This window comes from Callorhinchus milii, unplaced genomic scaffold (genome assembly GCF_018977255.1).
Source record: "Callorhinchus milii isolate IMCB2004 unplaced genomic scaffold, IMCB_Cmil_1.0 Scaffold5, whole genome shotgun sequence".
NCBI lineage: Eukaryota > Metazoa > Chordata > Chondrichthyes > Chimaeriformes > Callorhinchidae > Callorhinchus > Callorhinchus milii.
In genome coordinates this window covers 5,702,903-5,729,025 of record NW_024704746.1, presented here as the reverse complement: position 1 = coordinate 5,729,025, position 26,123 = coordinate 5,702,903, and the positions used below count along the sequence as shown (strand labels likewise).

At 43.1% G+C, this 26,123-nt stretch overlaps 1 protein-coding gene across 1 annotated transcript in view; it reads left to right on the top strand.

Moving 5' to 3' along the window:
- LOC103184779 (LIM homeobox transcription factor 1-alpha) overlaps positions 1–26,123 on the top strand; it is a 107,495-nt gene that overhangs the window by 20,318 nt on the left and 61,054 nt on the right. Inside the window, exon 4 of the mRNA XM_042335516.1 lies at positions 5,047–5,233. Coding sequence (XP_042191450.1) covers positions 5,047–5,233 — 187 coding nt within the window. The remainder of the gene's footprint in view (positions 1–5,046; positions 5,234–26,123) is intronic.

Here is a 26,123-nt window from a genome sequence, read left to right as displayed (position 1 = left end):
TTTTGTTTTGTGTCCTGAAAAAGGAACTGCCTTCTACTTTATTAACTGTTAACGCTTCCCACGAGATTATTTTGCGAAGGGGGGGGGGGGGGGGGGGTTCGTTCGGTAATAACGCGGCGCTGTAATGGACTGGGAATATTCAGAGGGATGGATGGATGGATGGATGGATGGATGGATGGGGTGGAACGAAACGCCAGAGAGACAGAAGAGAGAGAGAGAGAGAGAGGGTGGGCTGGTGGTGGGGTGGGGGGAGATCAAAACATTTTTACTTCCAAACTGAAACTCGCCCTTTTTCGTGCGGGGAAATGAAACACCTTAATTAGTACTCTGATGGTCGTGTAAATTCGCACAGAAACTTTCCACGCGGTTTTGTTGCGCGACGCAGAAGCGGCGGTGCTCAACATCCGAAGAGAGGCACTTCAGATTTCCAAGGCTCCCCCCCCCCCCCCCCCCCCCCCTGTTTGCACAAGTCCTTCCCAAACTTTTGCTCGTCGGGGCTTAAATATCACCCCCTCCACACCCCAAACCGCTTTGAGCAGCGCAATTTTTTTTATTTTATAACACACAAAAAAAAAATGCCATGTCGCTCCTCTGCACCAGTGAGAACTTCAGGCTTTAACCTGAGAGACTCACGTGAATATTTGTTCACAGTCTGGATATTTTTTTTGTTGGGGGGGAGAGCAGTAACAGAAGGGAAGGGAGCATTGGAGGTGATGTGGAAATTGACAATGCGTTGCTTTTTTCCTGCGTCCCTTCTTGTTTCTTTGGCTGTCGGATTTGCAGAGGACAGAGTTTAGAAGCAATTGCTCAGAGCTTCTTTAACAAAGGCGGATACGGGGAGAGAGGGAGAGGGAGAGGAGGGAGAGGAGGGGTGGGAGAGAGAGAAAGAGAAAGGAAAGGAGCCGTGTGTGAGCCGTGTCTGATCTCAGACAGATTGGATCGTGCACCAAGATTTAATCATTAAAATGGGTTACACACCCAGAGACTCACTCACTGACTCGCTCGTCCACACCGACTGAACCTTAACTTCCCTCTCTCTCTCTCTCTTTCTTTCTCTCTTTCTCTCTTTCTCTCTCTCTCTCACTCTCACTCACTCACTCTCTCCAATTCGCCCTGACTTCCTAAATTCACTCCTTTTCCAATATCGGGAACAACGAAAAAGAAAGAAAAGGGGTAGTGGTAAAACGAGAGAGAGAGAGAGAGGGGGAAAAAATCACATAGGTTTGGAATTAGGACAGTTAAGACAATTTCAGGACAAGACGTCAGGGAAATTCGTCGCTGATTCAAACCCAGTTTTATATTTTTAATAACAACCATAATAATGTCACCCACAAAATATCACGGTCAATCCACTCTACAGTATATCCCGTGAAGCGCTTTCTGAGACGTCTCAACGACGTGACAAGGCGCTGCATCAAACACAAGGGTTCTAGAATCATTAATTGTAATTCATAATAATAATCAATAATAATAATAATGATAATAATTAAAAACGAGCCTCGGTTTGCGCCCGACCCAATCGATCCAAATGTAAATACATTCCAACATTCCTGAACCGTTGCAGACATTTTGGAGCATTTCCCCGTCAATGATTTTTTTTTGTGGGGGGTGGGGGTGGGGGGGAATATTTTCGATATCTTGCTGACAATCTTGAGAAATAATTCCCTCACAGCCCTTTCACTCTAATTTTTGAAGTTTGGATTTTTGTTGTGTGTGTGTAAAAAAAGAGAGAGAGAGAAAGAAAGAAAGAAAGAAAGAAAGAAAGATAGTGGCTTTTTAATCGCTTTCCTGGTTGTGGAATTGCTGATTAAAAACGACCTGGAAAAAGCGACAGAGAGAGAAAAACACAGACACAATTCTGAAAGCGGATCCTGGGCTACAGTTCACTTCATTTTATAACCGATTTCCAATCGCAAAGAAAAAAACAACAGTCGTTCCGCTTTACTAAGAAACTCCTAATTTCTATCACCTGAACCGACCCGCTCATTTGTGAAGATGTTCTCTCTCTCTTTTTTTAACCGACCCACTTTGTTAGTGTGTTTAGGGATTGTAGGGTTAAATATATATATACATACAGATGCGCTGTCTACCACATAGGATTTCAGATGCACAATCCGCACTGAGAAGTTGACGATCAGATAGATAGATAGATAGATAGATAGATAGATAGATAGATAGATAGATAGATAGATAGATAGATAGATAGATAGATAGATAGATAGATAGATAGATAGATAGATAGATAGATAGATAGATAGATAGAATAGATAGATAGAGAGATAGATAGATAGATAGATAGATAGATAGATAGATAGATAGATAGAATAGATAGATAGATAGATAGATAGATAGATAGATAGATAGATAGATAGATAGATAGATAGATAGATAGATAGATAGATAGATAGATAGATAGATAGATAGATAGATAGATAGATAGATAGATAGATAGATAGATAGATAGATAGATAGATAGATAGATAGATAGATAGATAGATAGATAGATAGATAGATAGATAGATAGATAGATAGATAGATAGATAGATAGATAGAGAGATAGATAGATAGGAAGAACATGTATTATTAAAGGCGTCAGTTTTATTGTGTCTGAACTCTCTCTCTCCCTCCCTCTGTCTCCCGCAAGCGCACACCAGCCAAAACCCAAGTTTACCTACTTATGTCTCTGGGAATAATAATAATTACAACAATAATCCTTGCAATTTTGATGCAGCGCCTTATCGCATCGTTGCGGCGTCTCAAAAGGCGCCTCGCAGGGCGCGCCGTGTATTTTGTGGGCCAAGCGCGGCAAGCCAGTCGCGCACAGCAGTGTCGCGCACACAGACGCGGATTGAGTGACCGGATTATTTTTATTTTTTTTAGTAATAATAATTTGGAATCACGCTGCTTTGCAGGGGCGTCGGATTTTATTTTAATGGGCTTTTCCGGTTAAGTGCATTTGCACAGAGCGGGAGTTTGTGGCGAGCACGCGGACAAGAGTGAGTGAGGCAAGGCAATAGGCATGGCAACATTCAACACCCCCTCTCCTCCCCTCCCTGTATACACTTTGATAGAAACAATAGTCATAATAGGGTCATGTCAGCAGCCGCACAGGGACCTGATAACTATCTGCATAAGGCAAACAGCTTAACTCAGGAGAGGCTGAAAGCAGCCGTGATTTATGAGCTACCTGAGGAGTGCAGGTATTTATTCCACTTTTACACGTTACCCGTTTGAAATGCATTTTCCAAAAAATGATAATAATTTGGTCACTCAATCCATGACTGTTTGTTGGACACTGCTGTGCACAGTTGGCTGCTGTGTTTCACCCACCACAAAATATACAGTTAATCCACTTTACAATATATTCTGTGAAATCCTTTGAGATGACTCGACGACGGGAAAAAGCGCAGTATCAAATGCAAGGATTATTTTTAGGGAATACACCTATTTATTAATGAGATGGTTTGCCCTCCCCCTCCACAATCTTTCCACTTCCACTTCAGGAGCCAACCTGACCACTTACACACCCTTTTTAACTCCTATTGCCTTGCTCTCACAATTTTAACAGCGCCTAGGGATGTTTTTGCGATGTGAAAGGCGCTACACAAGTGTAATTTGTTGTTGTTCCTTTCTCCACTTACCAGGAACTCCCCAGGCTTTGTTCTTGTGCTGTACACAAGACACAGGGTGGGGGTTCTTTCCTGGACAGGACAGGCTGATAGGGTATAATATTTTAATAGTAATAATCTTTGCATTTGATATAGTGCCTTATAATAATAATAATATTATTATAGCACCTTATCACGTCATTTGTGATGTCTCAAAGCGCCTCACAGAATGTACTGTAAAGTACAGTGACTATTTTGTGGACAAAATGCCCACAAAAATATCTCACCCACAATATCTCCTCTGTGCAGTTTGGGGTCAGTCCTGAGCAGGTGTTCAGTTCCACACTGCCCATTCTTCACATAGATTAGCACCGAATTGGAGACCAGTTGAATGGTGAGAGCTAAGAGGTCCACCTGGCTGACTCCAGTGTTAAAATATGCAGCAGGGAATGGAGGTTGGGCAGAGAAGTGCACAGGTAAACGTTGGCTGGAGTTGGGAGCAGTTTCTCTGTCTATCTACGTGTTCTATGTGCTTCTTGTAAGATGTATAACTGGACCCTAAAACTTCAAAAGAATATGTATATTCACTTATAGTTGCACGAGAGCTGTCACACATCAGTGACGAGTGATAATAATAATCCTTGCATTTGATATAGCGCCTTATGTCGTTGAGACGCCTGACTTTATTTTAGTATTTTGTGGATGCAACACGGCAGCCAGTTTGCAGGCAGCAATATCCCACAAACAGTCGTGGAGTGAGTGACCAATTTTATTTGGGGGATTGTTGGCTACCAGGAGAGAGAAACTCCCTTTTCTTTTCAAATAGTGCAATGGGATCTTTGACATCCACCTGAATAGGCAGACGGAACCTTGGTTTAATGCTTTATACGGAGAGGAAGAGTCTTAATTCTCCCCCAACCCCCCCCCCACCAAAAAAAAATAATTTGGTCACTTACTCCAAGACTGTTGTGGGATACTGCTGTGGTCACATTGGGAGTCCAGTAGCATATTTGTTAGCACACTCACCTTGCAAGTGAGAGGACCTGGGCTTCATTCCCGGGTGGGGCGAAACCATAGATAAATTTCCTTACTCCACCCAACTCTTTTTACCAAGCTGTAAGTAAGAGCACAGTTGTTAGTCGTTTGGCGAATTGCTTTCGATGGTAATAATCCCTTAAAAAAAACAATAATTTGGTCACTCAATCCGCGACTGTTTGTGGGACATGGCTGTGCACAATTGCTGTCGTGGTTCGCCCACAAAATACACATTCAATCCAGTTTGCAATACATGCTGTGAAGCGCTTTCAGACATCTCACTGACGTGATAAGGCGCTATATCAAATGCAAGGATTATTATTATTCCTGGGGCAAGGTGTAATGGAGAGGGGAGGCTGTGGAGGAACCGGACTTGCTGATCTCTCTGTCTTTCTCTCTCTAGGATCTGGTGGGAAAGAGCGTGTGGTGTGCCAGGGCTGTGAGCGGGTGATCGGGGACCGCTTTTTGCTGCGGGTTAATGACAGCTTCTGGCACGAGCAGTGTGTGCAGTGTACGGGCTGCCGGGAGCCACTGGCCATCACCTGCTACTGCAGGGACAAGAAGCTATACTGCAAGCATGACTATGAAAAGTGAGTAAGAAACACAGAAACAAGCTCCACAAACATACACAGACGCACCCTGTGGGGGTGTGTGAGACGAGGCACACACATCAGAGAGGGAGAGAGACCCCAGCAATTGCCAATAGCTTGCTTGACTTATGCACTGGAACAGTCTGGATGGGGAGTGACTTGTCTTCTGCTATTTTGCTGCTTCTCTTTCTCTCCCTCGTGTCCATTATCACTCTCTGATCTGACACATACAGTATTCTTGCCCTCTATAGCTCTGACTCTCTGAGCTCTCTTTCTCTCTCTCACACACATGCACACACTTTATAAGCTCTCTCTAAGCAACGGGTTAACTTTCTTGCTCTCTCTCTATACTCACTCTCTGTATTTTCTCCTTTTCTCCGTGCTATGGGTTTTCTCTCACTTATGTCGTGCACTTCTCTCTTTCACTCTGTCTCTCTCCCCGTGTCACAGCTATATATCTCGCATGTTTATCTCTCCCATGTCAGGAGCTCTGTTGTTGTCTCAGGTGCATGTTTGCGCTTGCAATGTCTTTGGCACAGGCTCTGGTACCTTTTGCGCACACACACATGCTCTCAAACACACGTACACACACTCTCAAACACACACCCTCTCTCAAACATACACACACTCTCTGAAACTCACACATCTCTTGTGAAATGCTCTCTCACGTACTTTGGTTTACTCTGGTGCAGACTCTTCCTCTTTCGCTGTCCTATTTTTCCTCTCGCATTCTCTCTCCGTCTTTCATTGTCAGTCATACCTTCCAGTAGTGTGATTTAGCAATTGGGGTATAAATTGCTCACTAACAGTATGGTGGGCACAGATTTAACATTCTCCGGGCAAACTGTTGAGCAGTGACATGTAGTGAGCATAGCTCTGTGAGTTAGGGATGTTTCAGTTCATTCACTGAATTTAGTGAGTGTAAAATAACAACGGTGAATATTGCTCTTTAATTATAGAATTAGCACACTTTTGGGGTGTACATTGCTACATATTGTTCACCAATGTTATAATGAACACAGCTTTGGGGAGTGTGAAACGATAGTGCTTATGTTTGCTAATGTTACAATTAACACAATTTAGAGGAGTGTGACAGAATGGTGCATATTTTTCACTAATATTATTGTGAAACCACATCTTTAGAAGTCAGAAATAATGATGCATATTGTTCACTGTTACAGTACAATTTTGGGGGAGCGCAAAATAATGGTGCCTATTGTAATCACTCTTGTTATTGTGAACACAGCTTTATGTGTGTAAAATAATGGTGCAAATTGTTCACTAATTTCATAGTGAAAGCAGCTTTTGGTGGGTGAAAGGATGATACATATTGTTCAGTAAAGTTATACTGAACATAATATTGGATATGGTGCACATTATTCACTAATTTTATAGTGAAAACAGATTTTCGAGTTTGGATTAAGGGTGCATATTGTTTACTAATGTTATAGTGAACATAGTTTTCATTGAGTGTGAATGGGTATGTTCGTGCATATTTTTCACAAATTGTACTGTGAACATTTGAGGAGTGAAATAACGTGGTGCTAATATTGCATGAGTGATATAGTGAACAGAATTATGGGGAGTGTGAAATAATATTGATGCAAATTGTTCATTACTTGTGGGAACACAGCCACGGGGAGTGTCAAACATAGTGAGCTGATTGTTCACGAATGCCTAGAAATTATGGTGAAAACTTGGTGTATAATGTGTACTAATGAGCAGATCTGACAAGCCAGACTACAGAAACTGAGGTTCACTAACCAACACTGGATGGAGGTGGGTTAATGTTTAAGATTATTATAGACAGCCTCTGTACATACCGCATAGTGTTTCAGCAAATTACAATGAATCAGCAAAAACTGTTGTATGACTTTGCCCGTGGTTATTTTTGTGGGTCAACACCCATGAAAATAACTTGGGACAATATGGAAGAACAGCAATGTTGGTGTGTGTTGTTCACTATTGTGATTACTGCTACAGCAGGTTTGAAATAGTGGTCCATTTATAGGTAATGTTGAGTCAGCCCGACCCAGGGATAGCGCTGTTGTGTCTGAGTTAGTAGGTGGTAGGTTCAAGGCCCATTACGGCACTTGGAATTACATAATCTAAACTGATGCTCCAATGCAGTACTGGGGGTGTGTTTCATTGTCGGAGGTTCTGTTCTTTGGATGAGATGTTAAACCGAGGTTCCATCTGCCTGTTCAGGTGGATGTTAAAGATCCCATAGCACTATTCGCAAAGAGAAGAGAGTTTCTCTCTCCTGGTCACTGGCCAACAAATCTCCCAAATAAAATTGGTCACTCACTCCATGGCTGTTTGTGAGAGATTGCTGTGTGCAATTGGCTGCCACGTTTTGGCCACAAAATACACTTTACAGTACATCCTGTGAATCGCTTTGAGACGTTGCAAAGACATGATAAGGCGCTATATCAAATGCAAGGATTATTATAATTACTAAGTAAACCAGTGATTGTGTATATCTGCTATACTTGGATCAAGTTCAGTTCAACATGTCTGTTGAAGATTGGCAGGGAATGTTGCTTATTATCTCACATGGTTCACTTTGTGTTTAATACAGAAGTTATTCCAGATATTTCAGAAATTCCCTTCAGCTGGAATGCAGCAATAAACCAAGTGACTTTCTCTGGCTGGCTAAGTGTGGCTAGTGTAACTGTAGCGACTTCCCCGTCGTGGCAGCTGCTAAACATCTGGGACTTTAACCACAACAAGCTGGAAAACCACCAACTTAGTCGAATAAACCAAACCTCTTTATTGCGGTCAGGTCCTCATAACCTGGGTGTGTGCACCTACACACCCACGCTCTACCTGCTCGTCCTACTATCAGTGCACACACAGACACATACACACATACACAAAATCAACCAATGCGCACATTCACTGTATCCACCCCACATTCTAACGAGATTCATGATATGGAGGTAAGCCCTGGAAGACTTCTGTTTCTCTGTAACTCAAGTGTGCTGAGGCAATAGTAACACCTCTACCTGGTTTGTCTGCAAACACTTTTTGTCCGAAGCTTCGAGCCCTACCCTTGAGCTCATAATCCAGGTTGATGCTCCAGTGCAGTACTGGGGGAGCGCTACATACTTGGAGGGTGTTGACCTTCAGATGTTAAACTGAGGTGTCAAATCTCTATTCAGATGGGTGTAAAGATCCTGTGACATTGTTTGAGAAGAGAAGGGAGCTTCTCCCAGTATACTGGCCAAAAGTCATTCTGACAAATCATTCACTTCATGACTGGTTGAAAGCTGTGCTGTATGCAAAGGGACTGCTACATTTGTCCACAAATACACCGTTGATATGCTTAACAGCAGTTCTTTGAGGTCCTGTGATGGCTCAGTTGCTAAATGCACCTTGTGGTGTGGGATTCAGCCATGCGGACTAGAGGAGGCCAGATTCCTTTCTGGTCTGTGTTAATGGAGGAAGGATTCGGTGTTGGAGTATTGTAGATGTGATTAAAAGCCAGGGCTATAATTCAAGAGACAAGTAGCAGCAGGGTACTTCATGAGAACCAAATGGCTGAGGTTTCCAGCTTTGCAACACACTGCTTCTCTGGCCATTTCACTCAGTAGATGCCTGGAGGATGCAATACTTTTGTCTATAGAAACGTAGACAAAAGATGTGACTGGTTTGAAAGTTCTATCCCATCGGTGCTGTTTCTATCTTACTTTAACAGCAACGACCGCGCAGGTTTACGAGGATGATATGAGGGTTGGCAGGTTACTGTTCTCAGACTGGATAGGTTAGGCCTTTTTTGCGCTTGGAAAGAGAAAGTTAAGGGGGACCTATTAGAGGTGTTTAAAATTATTAAGGGTTCAATAAGGTTAACAAAGATAATCTGTTTCCACTGACTGGGAAGTCGGTAACAAAGAGACACAAATCTAAGATAGTGACTAGAGGATCTAAAAGGGAATTTAGGAGGAACTACTTCACACAGAAGGCAGTGAGATTGTGGAACTCGCTGCTGGAAGCAGTGGTTGAACAGATAGTGTGGATGCATTCAAGAGGAAGCTAGACTTTCACATGCGAGAGAGAGGGGAACAAAAGGGTATGGGAGGAACTAAGGAACGGGTGGAGACTTGTGTGGAGTATAAACACCGGCACAGACTGGTTGGACCGAGTGGTCTGTTTCTGTGCTGTACAACCTTTGAAATTCTCTTTGTAGTACAACAACAATTTGTATTGTATATAGCGCCCTTCATGTGGGGTAGTGTCTCGGAGTGCATAACAGAGGTGACATGCACAGTCACTACGCTTGACAGCAATTACCTGTGAAGCGATTTGTGATATTTTGGCACTGTGAAACACTGAATAAAAATCCAAGGATTATTACGTTCTATGTTTTCCCCTATCAGTCTCACATTTCTGTCTGTCTGCTCATCTCGATCTGATTCTCAATCTTTAATCTAGTATATTTCTGTCAATTATCAGTCGATCTGGTTGTCTGTCTGTCTACCCATCAACTGCTCGATCCATTGCCAATTATCTCTGCTTTGCACCAATGTACGTTTGTACCATCTGTATGTATCTTTCTATCTGTCTGTGTGTCTATATATCTTTCTGTACATCGATGTCTGTCTATCTGTTTGATTATTTAGTTGTAGAAAGATCTGCGGAGTGTTTGTGGTGCAAAATAAACAGGTTGTTTTTTTTTAGATGACTTTCCCTTTTTATGTTGGTGTATTTAATAGGAAACACAACTCCTTTCTCTCTGTTCTCCACTCATTGTGTTGCTCACAATTAATAGCTGTTTGTCGGTGGGGATACACATCAGCCCAGTGCCTGTGGACTGAGGTGTGCAGGGAGGCAGCTGGAGTGTGTTTGAACAGATGACACAAGCAGTTGAATGGCTCAAAGGATAGGGAGATACTCGTCTCCTTCTCCAGAACAAACAGTGCGTTTCCTTCATGCTGGTATCTTTAAAGCTGCTTTCCCTGGTGTTGATGTGAGTCCTGCCTTCAGAGGATCTCAGAGGCGTCCTGCAGATAGATAGATAGATAGATAGATAGATAGATAGATAGATAGATAGATAGATAGATAGATAGATAGATAGATAGATAGATAGATAGATAGATAGATAGATAGATAGATAGATAGATAGATAGATAGATAGATAGATAGATAGATAGATAGATAGATAGATAGATAGATAGATAGATAGATAGATAGATAGATAGATAGATAGATAGATAGATAGATAGATAGATAGATAGATAGATAGATAGATAGATAGATAGATAGATAGATAGATAGATAGATAGATAGATAGATAGATAGATAGATTAGATTAGATAGATAGATAGATAGATAGATAGATAGATAGATAGATAGATAGATAGATAGATAGATAGATAGATAGATAGATAGATAGATAGATAGATAGATAGATAGATAGATAGATAGATAGATAGATAGATAGATAGATAGATAGATAGATAGATAGATAGATAGATAGATAGATAGATAGATAGATAGATAGATAGATAGATAGATAGATAGATAGATAGATAGATAGATCACTAAAATAGCTTCACCACATCTCGTTACATATAATAAATCTCATTATCCGACACATCAATGTCCTGAAGTTTAATACACTGAATAATGCTCTTCCACGTAGCGTTACCTCATTTATATGTGGACCTACACTAACCCAGCTTCCACTGCTGACCAGCTTGCTTCCCCAGCTTGGGTTGTAAGCCTCTACACTCTGAGACTATAACTCGCTGCCTCAATCCCTCCGCCTTGCCCCTCCTTGCCCATCTTCAGGTCTTCTTCACCTGAAGACCTTCCTCTCAACTGTGCTTACAGTCACCTCCCGGCTTTCTCTGGCTCGGCATCAAGCTCCGCCACTGTTAAACTCTCTGCATGAAGGGTGCTATATAAATGCAAGTTGTTGTTGTTGTCGTCGGGTCACTGCTGATAATCGGGTCACTGCTGATGTCATTTCCTGCCTTGGGATGTCCTCCCGACTTGAAGGCATGAGATAAATGTACTTTGTTGTTGAAGATACCTAGTGTATTTAGTCATTCCTCGGAGCGCAGCCCTCTATAACACTGTGGATTAGTGTCATAATTCTCACTAGTGGCCTCTTATGTCACTGCGACCACAGTGTATCCGCCACTTTGTTAGAGTACAGGTCCTGTCTGGGTTCCTGTGCAGCGCGTGGTAATAAAGCCCCTCTATTCTGCCTTCAAACAGGTGACACAGGACAGCGCGCCTGACACCAAGTGCACTCCTGCCAACCAGTGGTGCAGAGAGATAATCATTGGGGATGTCATCTGAGCCGAGCAGGTTTGTTATGGCCTCTCGTGTTTCTGAGGTCTGCGGGGAGCAGCTGAGCTCAAGTGGCCAAGTCAGGCCTCGCGTTTCGTGGCTCCACAATACCTCCATTGTCCACGCTCCGCAGACACCCATCAGATTCAGTCCAGGAATCCACTCATAAAGAATATTGTCCTGGTACCGGTGCGATGGCAGAATATCAACGTGTAAATCGTGACCCTATAACCCCCACCCTGGCTTGGCTTCACTGGCTCCCCAAACCCACAGAGGATAGAGTTCAAAATCCTTGTCCTCACTTTCAAAGCCCTCCACGGCCTCGTTCCTTCCTATCTCTGTGACCTGCTAACCCCATATCAACCTGCCTGCTCCCCCTGTTCAGCAGGCTCCAGCCTGCTCCACGTTCCCCCGCCCGGCCCGCCCCACCATCAGCGGTCGGGCCTTCAGTCTCGCTTTGGAACTGCATCCTGTAGTCCTTTTGCCTCAATCGCTCCCTTGCCACCTACTGTGCGCAATTGGATGCTGTGTTTCGCCCACAAAATATACAGTCAATTCACTTTACAGTATATTCTGTGAAGCGCTTTAAGATGTCTTGAAGATGTGTTAAGGGGCGCTATATCAAATGCAAGGATTATTAATATTATTATTATTCAAGGTATGTCTCAAGACCCTCCCTCCTCTTCGACAGCGCCTTCGGCCACCCTCCTGACCCTAACCTCCCTGCCCTCCAGCCCCCTGATTCCAACCCCCACTGCTCAGGTCCAAATCCCTGACTGTACAACGCCTTGGGACGTTCTCCTGAAGTGAATGGCACTATACAAACATTTTTTAAATTTTGCCTAAGTTGTAAGAAAGACTGGTTTAATATTGCTTTTGTCTTTCCTGCCGCACAAGGCTTTTCCGTTAAAAATCAATATAATAGTAATCATAAAAATAATAATCCTTGCATTTGATATAGTGCTCTATCAAATGGTATGTCGTTGAGACGTCTCAAAGTACTTCACAGAGTACACTGCAAACTGGATTCACTGTATATTTTCTGGGTGAAACAGGCAATAATAAATAATCGAAGCTTTGGCTCAAATCTAGCTCAGATTTTCTGACTCCGAGAGGTATTTAAAGCTATATATTTTAACCTATTTTAAAAGAGGTCGAAAACAGTGTTTATCAAAGAAATTATTCATTTAAGCTAAATAATCATTTTGTTTCACCTTCATTCGGCTCCTTTTCCATTGACTTATGCAGGAGGAGAGTTCCACAGGGCCAGTCACCAGCCAGTATCTCACACCACTGGCGATCGGTATATGTGAGCCTGGACCGGGAACTGGCTAAACAGTGGCATCAATAGAGCCTTGGAGGTGGTTTGCTCGTTCTCTTAGATAGACAGTGTGTGGGACTTGGTAGGAAGAATACCAAGCAGGGCAAAGAAAAAAATGGCAAGCTACACAGTTTTATTTGCTTAACCTCCAGCAGTTACTTAACGTACACCCTGGGTTCCCCAACCCTTGGCTCTTGCCAACCTGCGCCTAATACTCTTTGGAATTAAGTAAGTAAAATGCATCCCTCTAGGGGGAGAGGGTGTGCATTCCATTTCCATAGGGAAATGTCCATGCTTGGAACTCTGTCTGTTTTGGAGACTCTTAAGCACGGTGCTGGGTTTCCGCTAGTGTCAGACACCTGGCCCAACTAAAAAAAACGACTTCACAGGGAATTTGTTGGGAGATTCCCCACACGTCTGGAGAACAGAGCAAACAGGAAATGATGCTCCCTTCCCTCCTCCTTTCACATCACATCTCTCACCCCTCCACCCCCTCCCGTCCCCTTCCCGTGGAAAATGTGAATCTAATATACTGTACACTCCCCGGCTCAGAAGGAGCAGGAGGTCGGAGGAACCTGGCTGAAAAAAAATTATCTAAAGTCATTACCTTCTCGGGTCTTTTGTTGGGCATCCAGCAGGCTACAAATGGGTTCTTAGGAGGTCAAAGGAAAGGCTTCATCTTCCATAGCTGAAGCGTGGAAATCCATCGCCGTAGAAACTGGTGGTAACTGTAACAAAAGGGATCTGCTGAGTGGCACTGGTTTTGATTGAAGGGCTCCTTTGTGCGAGTTCATTTTCAGGGAGTTGAGGCAGATTAAGATAAAACCCACTATATTTTGCTTGAAATCTGTCTGGCAGCCAGGCCCTCCCTAATCTGCAATGTGTTGCGGAATGTTTTCTGCTCTGCAGCTAATGGCCGAAGGGAACCGAGGGGATGCTGGGGTTGACATGTGTTCGACCATGAAATGTTTTCACACAGTACAGGGACGGTTACTGTGTGCATGTATGTGCTAGTGTTGGGAAGTTTCCTTACTCCACACGCCTCTGTTTACCTAGCATTAAGTAGGAACCCGGTTGTTAGTCAATTGGCAGATCGCTTTTCCGGGGATAATAACCCCTTCAAAAAAATGTAGTTACTCAATCCATGACTGTTTGTGGGACACTGCTGTGCGCAATTGGCTGCCGCGAATTGTCCACAAAATACAGTCAATTCACTTTACAGTGGAAGTGCTTTGAGACGTCTTACATGATAAGCTGTTGCGACAAATGCAAGGATAATTATTATTAGTGTATATGTATCCTGCATATGCACCATATGCCTTGTGTGCGCGTGTAAGTGCACACATGTTGCTGCATGATCATATTGCATGTGTGTGTCTGTGTCTACTTGTGTCTGTGTCTGTGTGTGTGTGTCTGTGTCTGCTTGTGTGCATGAGAGAGATAGATTCAGTAATATAGAGGAGGAAGTGAAATTCTTAAATTAAGCCAGTTTTCCTGCTGTTCTTAAAAAATAAATAATCTTTCTATTAGGACTGATTTTAAGAATTTTCAACATTCTGGATGTTGATAACTTTTAAAAGAAAATGGTCAGTGGTTAAGTCTAGGTATAACATTGGGATGCAGGTGCCTTTGGTATGGTGACTGTATCTAACCAACCCACCCCTTTGTGAAGGGTTTATCAGTGAGGGGTGGACTGTGTGTATGTGGGTGGGGAGGTCTCTGTATAGGAGAGGCCTATATGTGCTCTGTGTGTTTGAGTAGGGAATGCTTTGAGTGTGTGTGTATGTGCTTGGATCTGTGTTTGTGTGTGGAGGGGCTTGTGTGTTTATGCAGGGGTCTCTGTGTGGGAGGGCTTGTGTGGGGGTCTGTGTGTGTTTGGGAGGGGGTTGTGCAAGGGGATTCTGCGTGTGTGAGGAGTCTGTGTGTGGGGATAGAGGTCTGTGTATTTGTGGGAGAGTCTGTATGTGTGTGGGGTGTTGTCTTTGTGTGAAGATGATGTGTGTGTGTTATGTGACTGCAGTGTTAGCACCAGAGAGGAGACAGTTCGTTGTACAGTGGAGCTGAGCTGCTGCTCTTGCTCTTAAGTGGTCCAAGCTCCTGAGCAAGGATCGATTTTTAATTAGACTGTAAAATTACAATGTGATACAAGACAAATGGAGGGGATGGAGGCTGAGAGGGACTTCTCCACAGTAATTATTTCACCTCGTTCTGATCATCTCATTAATCTCTTGGGCAAAGCTCGAGAGGATGGATGACATCAGCAGAGCGTCTGAGATTGAATTACTTACTGCCAGGCCAGGCTTTTGCTCTCCACAATGTGGACTCGGTGGTTTATTTTACTCGTAGCACTTGCAATGTAAACTTTTGACCCTGTTCACCGTTACTCATGGCTAGTGCGGAGTGCGAACGACACATTGTCACCTCACGCAGTGCGCCGCCGATGGGTAATAGAAACTATTGCCATGCGCATGGCATCTGCAGCTCAAATTCCACCTGGTCTTAACCTGTTAAACAATTTTGCCTTAACATTTAACATTGCTGGAATTGCAGAACATTCTTAAATTCAGGATGAAATTATATACCTCCCTCAACCCCTCGTCAGCTGTGCTTTCAGTGACTATGCCCCAACCCTCTGGACCTCCCTCAACTGTTTGTGGGACATTGCCATGCGCAATTGGCTGCCATGTTCCACCCTCAAAATACACAGTCAATCCACTTGACAAAATATTGAGGCAGTTTGAGACCCCTCAAAGACGTGATAAGATGCTACATCAAATGCTATGATTATTATTATTATTGTCTACAATTCTGCATTGCCTTCAATTTTAAGACTTTTTTTTATGTCTAAGACTCAATGGAAATCCAGGTGTCAGAATGATTGATATTGTACCAATGATTAACAGAATACATGTTATACACCATGGACTGCATTTTATAATGTAAACTGAATCAATATTGGGGAGACATGGCAGAACAGTCTGCAGGTTCCTGGAGATATCTGAGGTGATTCCTGTCCTTAGGGATCTTTCATCTCAGTCACATTTTGGGGGAATTTGTCAGAGAGATGAGGAACATTACAATTCAAGATTGGTTTGGATGAAGAGGCCCTTCAGCCCATCTGATCTCATCCCTCGAAAACATTTTAAATGAGTCCAGTGCCTGGTCAACATCCACCCTTCCTGGTTCCAGTTGTTAACTATCCTCTGAGTAAGGATAAACTTCCTGGTGTCTGTCTTGAAATTGCCCTTTGTAACTCTAAATCTGTGTCCTCTTGTTCTACTGTCTTGATGCATCTTAAAGTATTGATCTGGGTTTACTTTTTCAATCCCATTCAAACACTTCATGACTGTGGGACATTGCACAAATTTGCTGCTGCCTACAAAATACACATACAATATGCCTTCTAAAGCCTTGTGAGATATCCGCCCAATTTGAAAGGCGCTGTACCAAATAGAAGGACTATTATTTATATAAAGTGATGAGACTACCTTCTTACATGCACTTACTCTCTTGTTTCCTTCCTATCTTAATGCTTGCTTTTCTCTGCTCTGACCTCTCTCTACCATTTTGTGTCGCTGATATTTCTGCCCCTCGGCCTCAGCCACAGATGGTACATGTAAGGAGTGCTGCGCTCTTCAATATGGGTCCATAACATTCTCTCAGAAAATTGGCAAAACAACACAATCTCAGTGAATCTCGCTGGCTGTATCAGAGACATACACTGGCAAAGAAGCTCATTATACATAGAAACTAATTATACATAGTGTGATTTGGCTCTGCACCTCACCTTTTGCAATCTGGTATCAGGCACTGGCAAATGGACCATTTCATGAATCCCTGTGACGACCACATCCCATTTCCACTGTTCCAGCAATCCTTCCTACAGTTGTTTTCTGCCATCCTGTTACTCCCTCCTGTCAGTGCATACTGTTACCCATCCTGTCAGTGCACCATGTTCGGGCAGGGCGAAACCTTAGACAAATTTCCTTACTCCACACACTTCTTACCAAGCAGTAAGTAGGAACCTGGTCGTTAGTCGATTGGCGTATCGCTTTTCCTGAAGCAATAATCCATTCAAAATTAAAAATAGTAATAATAATAATTTGGTCACTCAATCCACGACTGTTTGGGACGCTGCTGTGCTCAATTATCTGCCGTATTATGCCCACAACATATATAGTCACTTTAACTATATTCTGTGAAAAGCTTTGAGGTGTCAAAGATATTATAAGGTGCTGTATCAAAGGCAAGGATCATCATTATTATTATTGCTCCCTCCTGTCAGGTCATCAAGTTAAGGGCAAGGATTATTAGAATAATGCACTCACCCAGCCAGTTGAAGGTGCCTATCAAATTGAACACCTTGTATTTAGTTCCTACACAATCTGTTCCTGTCACAACATCATATTCTCTGAAGGGAATAAGAGGAACAAATGTTCTCTTTGCACATTCTGTGGTCTTCCTGGAAGTGGACTCATTGTACTACGATTGCTAAGCGCATACCTTCAGTGTATCAAGTTCCAGACACATTCTGAGTGGAAGTCTCTCAGCAGTTTGCAGTGGAAGGACACCGAAACTTATATTTTGATGGCGTTCTGGTAAGGAAGATGTCAAGATGGAAATAATAATCATTGCATTTGATATAGTGCCTTATCACGTGTACAACACATCTCAAAGCTCTTCACAGAATATACTGTACAGTGAATTCACTGTATATTTTGTGGCCGAAATGCAGCAGCCAATTGCGCACGCAGTGTCCCACAAACTGTCAAGGATTAAGTGACCACATTTTGTTTTGGAGGGATTATTACCCCCGGAAAGCGATCTGCCAATCGACTAACAACTGGGTTCCTCCTTTCTGCTGGATAAACAGAGGCATATGGAGCAAGGAAACTTGCCTAAGGTTTTGCCCTGCCCATGAATCAAACCCGTGTTCTCTTGCTTGCGAGGCGAGAACGCTAACCACTACGCTATGGGACTCCACTGATGTTTCCAGTCATTGATTTCTCAGCCACCACCGAACCCCCATGGGACGTCCTTGAAGCCATTCCACAGGCAGGAAATGAATGGCTTTATAGTTCAGAAAGAACCTTCTTCTTAAATGGAGACTTAATTAATAAGTAGGAAGTATCTGTGTGATTTACAGCACTTTCTTTGCTTTTGTTTATCGGGCAGCGCTATTGAGGAGCCAGAGGCAGAGCGGATACCATTATAACAGGAAGCCCTATGGAGGGCAAACTAATATCATTCTCCATACCATGGCACCCTGCAGCTAGCAGCCATGAACCGCTTGGTTTGTTTGCAGAACACTTTATTCGTGTTATATGCCAACCCACACCCCCCTCCGCTTCCTTGTGGAGCCCCGGAGCGTATTAGTTAGAACACTCTCCTCAAAAGCAAGAGGACCGGAGTTTGATTCCTGTGTGGGGCATATTCGTAGACAAGTTTCCTTACTCTACATGGCTCTGTTTACCTCGCATTAAGTAGGAACATGGTTATTAATCGATTGGAGGATCACTTTCCAGGGATAATAAACACCCTGCACCCCCCAAAAACAAATTGGTCACTCAACATACAGAACATACTATATATTTTGTGGGTGAAAGTGGAAGCCAATTGCGCTAATCCTATAGCAGTGGTTAACCAGGCAGATTATAACTGTCTTTGAAGCAGGCTTTTCCTAGCAATTCTAAGTTCTTATTTTGCTCCTTTATCCATTCATCCATTATCATTGGCACAAACATATAGAGTTACAGGCCGTTTCTTCAGGGCCCCCTCCGAGGCCTGTCTCTCCAGGGCAGCCTCGTCTAAGTCAGTTCTGTAAGAGACACAGTACAGTAAGATTGGGAATGGAATGCAACTGGGTTTTAAACACACAACAAAAAGGCAGGCTGCTTTGCAGCTCAGTCCACGTTCCTGGCCGCTGCAAGTTGTACAGTGGTTTCTCAATTGGAGTCCTGTAGCGTAGTGGTTAGAACGGTAACCTGGGCAGGGCAAAACCTTAGGCAAGTTTGCAAATGAATAATTAATTTGGTCATTCAATCCACGACTTTATGGGACACTGCTGTGCACAATTAGCTGATGCATTTCACTCGCAAAATATAATAATAATAATAATAAATCTTGCATTTGATGCAGAGCCTCATTATGTCTTTGGGACTTCTCAAAGTGCTTCACAGAATATACTGTAAAGTGAATTGACTGTATGGTTTGTGGGTGAAATACAGGCAGCTAATTGCGCAAATCAGTGTCCCACAAACAATCATGGATTGAAGTGACCAATTTATTATTTTTTTTTTTGAAAATTATTATTATTTTACCCCCCGGAAAAGCGACTAACAACTGGGTTCCTATTTACTGCTAGGTAAACAGGCGTATTGAGTAAGGAAAATTGACCAACGTTTCACCCTGCCGGGAATCGAACCCACATGTATTGTTTGCAAAGCGAGTGCTCTAACCACTACAGGACTTCTGTAATATACAGTCAATTTACTATACAGGATATCCTCTGAAGCGCTTTGAGATATCTCAACGATGTGATAATAACAACTACAACAACTTGAATTTATATAGCGCTTCTCACGCAAGATAAGGCGCTGTATCAAATGCAAGGATTATTATTAATTGATACTGTAGAATTTCCTCCTGGAATTTCCCTCTTTGAAACAGATGCGGAAACACCGTACATGCAAGTAGCTCACTCTTGACAGGCCATCAGTTGCACGCATTACTTGTTTGCCGACAAACACAAAACAAACAGGCGAAGAGCTCACAATTCTGAGAGACTTTGCCAAAGAAATAGAGAGTTTGAAAAGATAACCTCTGTCAGATCTGGGCAAGAGGGAAGTGTTAGAAGGAGGAGAGGTGATCAGCGGGGGCGTTGAGGCGATTAGACTCTTCTTTTCTACACCATTCCCCCACGACGTGGTCAAAATCCTTCTTCTTTTCTTATGGAAAGCAGAGTCGGAACTGACTGTCAGAGGGAGGATGTTGGTGCACGATTAACTCTTTCTGTCTGAAAGTGAAATAAACAGATTAACACCTTGAGCCGATCAGCCGGCCTCTCCCTCTAATTCCACCGCTTTCTTTTTTACTGTGGCAAAATGCCGGAAACATGGCCACCTAATCCCTTTAAGAGTTTCCAAGGAGGAAAAAGAAACCAAGTACCCATGGAGAGGGGTGGACAATGCTGCCTGCCTTTCCCTGTGTATACTGGGGTTCAGGAGTCCTGCAGTGTTTGCAAGCCAAAAAATAAACACACACACAAACACCATTGCTCAACTGCAGAGACCTGCACAAACAGAAATATATGCGTGTCCACTCACATAGTGCAGTCCAGCACACTCACACATACACACACACATATATATACTAGCTGTACCCATTGCAGCTCCGCTTGCAACCAGTTTCATTTAATCGGCCTTCTCTCTTTCATCTGGCATTTTTATTTGTCGTTGAAACGCTTGATCTTCGCTTCTTAGGCATCTTTATCCCTTAAGATTAAGAAAATGTGCCATTGAATTCGTTGGCATCGCTTGTTCACATATTTGCACACGTATCCTTTTGGAAGGACTCCTGTGGGAGGACTTTTGGTTGGGAGGACGCTGTGGGAGGACTTCTGTTAAGAGGACTCAGTGGGAAGACTCATTGGGAGGACCCTGTTGGGAGGAATCAGTGGGAGGCCTCAGTAGCAGGACTCCTGTGGGAGGACGCCCTGTAGGGACGAATTCTTGTTGGGAAGACTTCTGTGGTAGGACTCCTGTGGAAGGACTTGTGTTGGGAAGACTCCTTGTTGGAGTCCATACATGTGTGATGAGCTTGTTTAGGTCATGATAGGAGATCCCTGAAACAAAATATGCCCATGACATTCCATCTTGCAAGACCTTTCCGATGAGGTATAAATCATGTCGGTTAGGCAGACATTTCATCTTTATTAGTATAGATGTATCTTTCTAGAAGGATGTGTGACCGCTGTCACTACTTTGTTGCAGAATTCCATGCATACCTTTTTGGGGCTTAATTAAAGCATTTTTTAAATATAGCTCATCAACGATAGGAGATTCCTGCCCATGATGCTCCCCCATGCAAGACATTTCCGATGAGATATAAATTATGTCTCTACGTTGATCGGTTATTGAGTTCTTGCCGGACAGACAGACATACATACAGACATTTTGTCTTATATTAGTATAGAAGCTCAGCTGGCCATGGCCTCCTGCTCGACCCTCGTCCCCTCTACTCCACCATCGGCGGCCGCGCTTTCAGTCACTACGCCCAGAAGCTTTGGAACTCCCTCTCTCAATCCCTATACGTTGCTTCCTCTTTTCCCTCTTTTAGATCATGTCTGATCATCTTCCTCTTCGACCGTGCTTACCGTCAGCTCCTCCCCCCCCCCTCCGGCTTAGCATCAAGTTCAGCCACTGTTAGGCACTCCGAGACACTGCCCCACGTGAAGGACACTATATAAGTTATTGTTGTTGTTTAGTCCCACCCAAACACCTGCATGCATATGTGTGTTAGTGCACAGAAATGCCAACACATTGCATATGGATACAGTAATCCCCCACCCCACACACACACAGGCAGTTGGATTGCATCAAATCATCTCTCTGACGGGAAGCTACTTTTCCCCCAATAATTATTGCCGTATGTGGGTGCATTACTATGATAGTTGGTCCCGCAGGAACAAAGCAACCATGGTACAATCTTCAAAGCCAATTATGGCTTGAGGATTTGAGAACATAATCCAAAAAGGATTATACATGGAGCTGAATATTCACTCGCTACTTTACAGTAAGATTTCAGGTCGAATCATAGAAATTTACAGCACAGAAGGAGGTCAGCCAAATGAATCTCACCAGCTCTCAGAGCAAGATGTTCATTCAAGTCTACCACCATACCCTATCCTGCACTCCTTCAAGCCTTATCCTTCATTTACCTGTCCGATACGGGGGATTTGAAATCTCAAACACCCATGACGATTTTCAAGATGGTAGACATTGCCAGGGATGCCGTCCTTCAGATGAGACATTAAAAATCAAGGACCCGTCTGCCTGTTTAGGTGGATGTTAAAGATCATACAATGCTATTTGATAAGGAAGGGAGTTTCTCCCAGTATCCTGGCCAACAATCCCCCACATAAAATCAATCATTCACTTCATGATTGTTTGTGGATGCCACAGTCATACACTTTAGAATAAAATTCAGTGAAGTACTTTGAGACAATTTAACAATGCAATAAGGCGCTATATTGAAATAATAATAATCCTTGCATTTGATATATAATAATAATAATAATCCTTGCATTTGATATATAATAATAATCCTTGCATTTGATATATAATAATAATAATCCTTGCATTTGATATATAATAATAATAATCCTTGCATTTGATATATAATAATCCTTGCATTTGATATATAATAATAATAATCCTTGCATTTGATAAAGCACTTTTCACGTCTTGTCACATTGTTTGATAAAGCACTTCACAAAATATATTGTGAAGTGAATTGTATTTTGTGGACAAAACACGGCAGCCAATTGCAACAGCAGTGCCCCACAAACAGTCATAGATTGAGTGACCATATATTTGTTAGAGGGATTATTACCACCGGAAAGCCAATTGACTAACAATCGAGTTCCTACTTACTGCTAGATAACCAGAAGCATGTGGAATAAGGAAAGTGACCTAAGTTTTCACCCTGCCCTGGAATCGATCCCATCACGAGAATGAAGAGCAGTGGAGGAAACTGCATTTTTCTCCGCTGATTTGGCTAATCCTGTCTCATTTTCCCACCTCACCAACTGTGCCCTCCATCAACCCTGTTGCTGCCGCGCCTCACTTAGAACAGGAAGTGGTGCTTTTGGGTCAGGTTACCCCTTCTCCTTACATGACTGCAGCTCCTCCCGAACCCGAGGGGGAAACTTGAGAGGTAATGAGTATAAGTGAGGCTGAGATCCGAGGCTGCCTCTCTGAGATGGATGTTTTTACAATAAAACAAAACAAAATTCTCTATGGAAATCATCTTCTCTGTAGTTTCTGTCAGTGCCTGTGAGGAGCAAAGGATTGAGCTGCCAACCTTAGATGTGAGAGCCAAGGTCCTGTCTGCCTCTTCAGGTGGAATTATAGATCCTGTGGCGCTATCCGAAAAGAGGAGGGAGTTTCTACTGGTGTCCTGACCAACAATTCCCCAGAGTAAATTAATTATTGCTCTGTACAAATTGCTCATGTGTCTTACAAAATAATAATAATCCTTGCCTTTGATATCATGCCTTATCACGTTGTTGAGACGTCTCAAAGTGCTTCACAGAATATACTGTGAAGTAAATTGACTATATAATTTGTGGGTGAAGCTACACAGTCACTCCATTTTATAATAAAATCCTGGGAAGCACTTTGAGACATTTCACTGAGATCGGTAAAGCACAATATCAAATGCTAGGATTATTATTTTAAAAAAAGGCAAAATGCTGCAGATTCTGGAAATCTGAAATAAAAACAGAAGTCGTTGGGAACACGCAGCAGGTGTCAGGCAGCAACTGTGGAAGAAGAAAAGTGAGTTAACGTTTGGGTTCTGACAAAAGGTCATCGACCTGAAACGTTAACTCACTTTCCTCTCTCCATAGATGCTACCTGACCTGCTGCATGTTTCCAGCGGCTTCTGTTTTTAATAGCTAGGATTATTATGATGTGGTAAGGTCGTGGGTGTGGAACATGAAGCATAATAGGAGAGGGTCAATTGAAAATCCATTGCAGTGCCTTGAACAAACAATATTTTCTAAAGGAGAAATAGGCTACCATTTTCCACTCCAGTGAGGGAGCCTCCCAGCAATCCGAAGGTCACTCTGCAGGTCTTTGAGCAGAAAATTGAACCTGAATGCCGACTCAGATATCGATAATGAAAAGATTTGTGAGATTTTATTGAAGGGGCACATTGGGATAATTCCAATGCAAAGTGTGGGGTGCGACTAACAACGCCCATCGGGCCTGTCCTGCTACTGTCTCTCCTGATACAGACACCCAGCGGCCCCCATCACAAAGTCCTTCTTTCTCAGATATAATTGAATATGCGTCAGCAGTTCCAAGTGCCTGAGGCAAGTGCTCGTACAGCAGGTTGTCGCTTATTCCTGCCCGCTCTGAGCTGGTAGTAACCCAGGGAGAGATTAAAAACCCAAGCCTGGGCTCCAAGGCCTCGGGCTCTATTTCAGCCTTTTGTGCAGCAGGCCTGACACGGTTCCCCTTCAGCTGCTGCCCTGGTTTTGACTCGGCAGACCCCCGCTGGAGCTTTATTTACTTGTCCCACTGTTTGAAGGTCTTTGGTCTTTCACAAGTAACTAGCGGAACAAATCTCTTTACTATGGCACCACAGCCTCTCTGCTCATTCAGCACTCTCGGGTTACTGGGCATGTCTGAAAATGTTCAATTACTTGATTAGTATCTGAGGGTAATTTTAGTTTCAACAAAAAAATATTTGAGCGATGTCAAATAAGCAAAGCCAAAAAGTTTGAAGAATCCCCTTCAGTATCGCTGTGCACATGAGGCGAGATCATGTCTTTATCTGCCCACACAGGGACCACTATTAGAGCGTGCAACATTGGAGCCTACAGAAGAGATTCCCTGTAATATCTTCATTGTATAAGCCTCCCTATTTCATTCAGACAGAGCCTCTTTGCACTGAGCTATCGAGATTTATAACCTGATCTGAATTTCATGAAAAGTTGCTGGTGGTTTGTGATTCCTCTGTTTTAATAATGCTTGTTAGGAAAAATATAATACTGAAACCTGGTCTTATATAGTATTAAGAACACAGACTCCCCTTGCTGGTTAGCATGCTCCCAGCTCTGGTCTTGAACGGAGCCCAAGCAGATGGCAGGAAAATGTCACTTTTCCAGCCCGCAGAATCTTACTGCAATTGAGTTTGGGATAGACGTACTATGGTTTCTAAGGTCTGTAGCTCAAACTGCCCATAATTTCAGACAGTTAGGCTGACTCTGATTCAGAAGGTTAGGGGTTCAAGCTCCACAGTGTGACTTTGAACTCACAATCTAGGCTGACGCTCCAACAAAGTTCTGGGGTGTGCTGCATTGTTTGTAGGTGCTGTCCTTCATATTTGATGGTAAACTGAGAACCACTCTGCCTATTTATTCAAGTAAATATCTTTCCCAGTGTCCTGGCCAGCAAACCCCCAAATAAAATTGTCACTCACCTCATGGCTGTTTGTGAGACATCACTGTGCAGTTGGGGGCACTCTTCTGAGATGGGGACAGAGTGGAAGACCTGACCTGGGACCACTTCCCAGCTTCACCATCCCTCACCTTGACCATCGCAAACACCATTCACCAAAAAAGAATGAAAAGGCTACTGTATAAATCTATCAGTCCGAACTAGCACTCAATATCAGCTAACACAACGCATACGATTCAAAACCATTCCGAGTAGTAATGTCACAGGGCGTTATGATTGTAAACGTTTCTGACTCCATCCCACATGAGTGGGATTCTGTTTACACCAATGACAGGTCTGTCTGCTGTCCTGGGTTGGGTTCTGAAACGCTCCCCAGCGTGAAGGCTGCCATATAAATGCAAGTTGTTGTTGTTATTTCTTGGTAACAAAGAAACTTTTTAAGTTAATTGACTTTCTCTTGGGAGTGTTTAGTTGAGTGTTTCTGTGGAGGTGAAATGGTTGGGGGGGGTGCCCTCACTCACTGGTATCGATGACAACATCAACAACTTGCATTTATATAACTCTTTCGCTTCGGGTAATGTCTCAGAGCCCTTCACAAGGACGGAGAAAAGCGCTGAGCAAAAATAACAACTTGCAGTCATATAGCCCCCTTCACGTGGAGTAGTGTTTCAGTGTGCTGAATACGTTTGAGTTTGACGCCAAGCTGGGGAGAAAGGAGAGGTGAGGTTGAAGGGGAATGTCTTGAGATGTGATTGAAGATGGGGAAAGAGGGGCAAAGATAGAGAGAATAATAATAATAATAATCCTTGCATTTGATATAGCGCTTTTCACGTCGGGAAGACGTCCCAAAGCGCTTCACAGAACACACTGTAAAGTGAATTGACTGTATATTTGTGGGCGAACGCGGCAGCCAATTGCGCACAGCAATGTCCCACAAACAGTCGTAGATTGAAAATGACCAATTTATTATTGGTTTTGGTTTTGGAGGGATTATTATTAGGCTCTGTGTGGAGTAAGGAAACTTGCCCAAGGTTTCGCCGTGCCTGGAATTGAACTCAGGTCTCTTGCTTGCAAAGCAAGT